This window comes from Amphimedon queenslandica, unplaced genomic scaffold, assembly GCF_000090795.2.
Source record: "Amphimedon queenslandica unplaced genomic scaffold, v1.1 AMPQUscaffold_12382, whole genome shotgun sequence".
NCBI lineage: Eukaryota > Metazoa > Porifera > Demospongiae > Haplosclerida > Niphatidae > Amphimedon > Amphimedon queenslandica.
In genome coordinates, this window is record NW_003547381.1 from 10,087 (window position 1) to 12,397 (window position 2,311).

At 30.5% G+C, this 2,311-nt stretch overlaps 1 protein-coding gene across 1 annotated transcript; it reads left to right on the plus strand.

Moving 5' to 3' along the window:
- The first annotated feature begins 1,238 nt into the window (after positions 1–1,238).
- LOC109587927 (uncharacterized) lies at positions 1,239–2,018 on the plus strand. Its single transcript, XM_020004136.1, has 5 exons — positions 1,239–1,273; positions 1,315–1,519; positions 1,568–1,681; positions 1,738–1,839; positions 1,879–2,018. The coding sequence occupies exons 2-5, from the start codon at positions 1,411–1,413 to the stop codon at positions 2,010–2,012; spliced, it is 459 nt and encodes a 152-aa protein (XP_019859695.1). The 5' UTR covers positions 1,239–1,273; positions 1,315–1,410; the 3' UTR covers positions 2,013–2,018.
- Positions 2,019–2,311: the final 293 nt, after the last annotated feature.

Here is a 2,311-nt window from a genome sequence, read left to right on the forward strand (position 1 = left end):
TCATTATGTTTTTATTCACTTTTCAGGTGTATTGGATAGTGTTGGTGATCTGAATGATACCTTTATTAATGGATCCAGTATATTACTAACTTGGACAGCTCCTTATACACTGGATAATGTACCTATCACTGGATACTATATAGTCAATGGACTAGTAAATGTTACTACTACTAACAAGAGTATTATATTATCAGCTACTAATCCTGATCCTTGTATATTAAATAATGTATCAGTTTCTCCTATTAATGATGTTGGAATGGGCTCATCTAATAATATCAGTTTTTATTATGAAACAGGTTAGCATTATTATGGCTTCATTATGTTAACAGTGTATCTTTCAGTTCCTCTCATTACTCCTCCTGTATCAGTGGCACCAGTAATTGATGGGCAAAAAGTATTATTGAATATTAGCATTGATGTAAGTATTTGGACAACAGTAAAATGGTGAAGTATGTATACTCTAGTAAATAATGATCCATGCATTCCTACATGCACACACACACACACACACACACACACACACACACACACACACACACACACACACACACTCATTCACTCATAGGTCAGTACAATATGTAAAGGAGAGTATCCTAATAGTATAACAATTAATATACTGAGTACTGATAACACAGTAATAAGCAATACCAGTATACCGATACAAGTTAATAACAATCAATTGATGATTGTAACTGGAAGTACTTTGGTAACTAATTTAAATACATTTACCCTTAATGTATCACTGAGTAATAATGGAGGAAAATTTAATGATGACATGTCATCTTTTGGGTTTAGTAAGTATACTACCACATTTTCTCATCTTTTAGTTTCGATCTTTTTAATGTATATGTATTATAGGTTTTCTTGGACCAGTTACTAACATTGACTCTTCAATTGACAATTGTTCTACTATTAATATAACATGGACTGCTCCTACAGTTGATGATAGAGTATCTGTACTGTTTTATAATTTGAGTATATATGATGCTATTGCCAATCAGTTCCTGAGGAGTGTATCAGTATATAATGCCAGTTATCAGTTTGTGGATAATAATTTATTTATTCATCGTTATACATATGTTATAACTGGAGTTAATGAATTAGGAGAAGGAGTATCGGTTAATGATACATTCTCATATCAAAGAGGTACATGTACATGTATCTAACTCACTGTGTTTATTATTATTTTATAGTACCTATAACTGTACAGAATGTATCACTTGATGCACTCTCATATACACAAAATGTGGTTATTTTCCAGTTCTATATTCCAGTATATCATTAATTACATCAATCATTATTATTAATTTATAGATTATACTGGAATGTGTTGGTCAAGCTCCTGAATATGTTACAGTTACTGTAATATGTAATGGAACTGATAGCAGTACAACTTACCAAATAAAGAATATGAATGATATTACAGGATTAATATCTATACCATTAAACCACCAGTGTATTATCAGTATTGTACTCAGTAATGAGGCTGGTAGTAGTGAACCATTTATATTATCAATCAGTAAGTATGTGTAATTACAGTTTACATGTTCAAGTATTACATTGACAGATGCATACCATCTTTCTTCTCCTAACATCACTAATGTTACTACTATTGATACTACTACAACACAAACATTCCCTACTACCACAGCTATTTCAAGAAGCTTTAGTATCAGTACTGGTTAGTATGATGTATACATGTATATAATGCATATCATATACTTTACATTATTATAGTTATTGTCCTAACAACGTCATCAGGTGTTGTTATTATATTATTACTACTGATAATAATGACACTCATAGTGTTTGTTATTTTAAACAAAAGGAAGTTAAACAGTAAGTATAGTAGTGCTTATAATTAACTACTTATTACAGGGTTTGCCTCATTGCAACAACAACAGGTACCTACTGCACATAATGAGGCATATGAATTTAACACTTTAATGATTAATGCTAATCCTGCTTATGAAGAAATAAGAGGAAACAGAGGAGGAGCAGTTAACATATGAATCATTTGTAATAATTGATAGCTGTAAAAACATTTTAGTGACTAAAGTTAGAGATGTGTGTGTAATATTCTGAATTGCTTCAAACTTTTAAAGAGTACGCATATGTAACATCAATGTTTATTTTAAAATGAATTAAAATTTGTGGGTGATTTTGGAGCCATTTTTCAGAAAAAGCATGGGCTATATATAGTATAGGGCATTATTTTTTAGAAATTGACCAATTTTTTAAAATGGTCATAACTACAATATCTGGCCTCAGAATTATCTCAAACTTTCACATAGCATTAAAACAACAATAC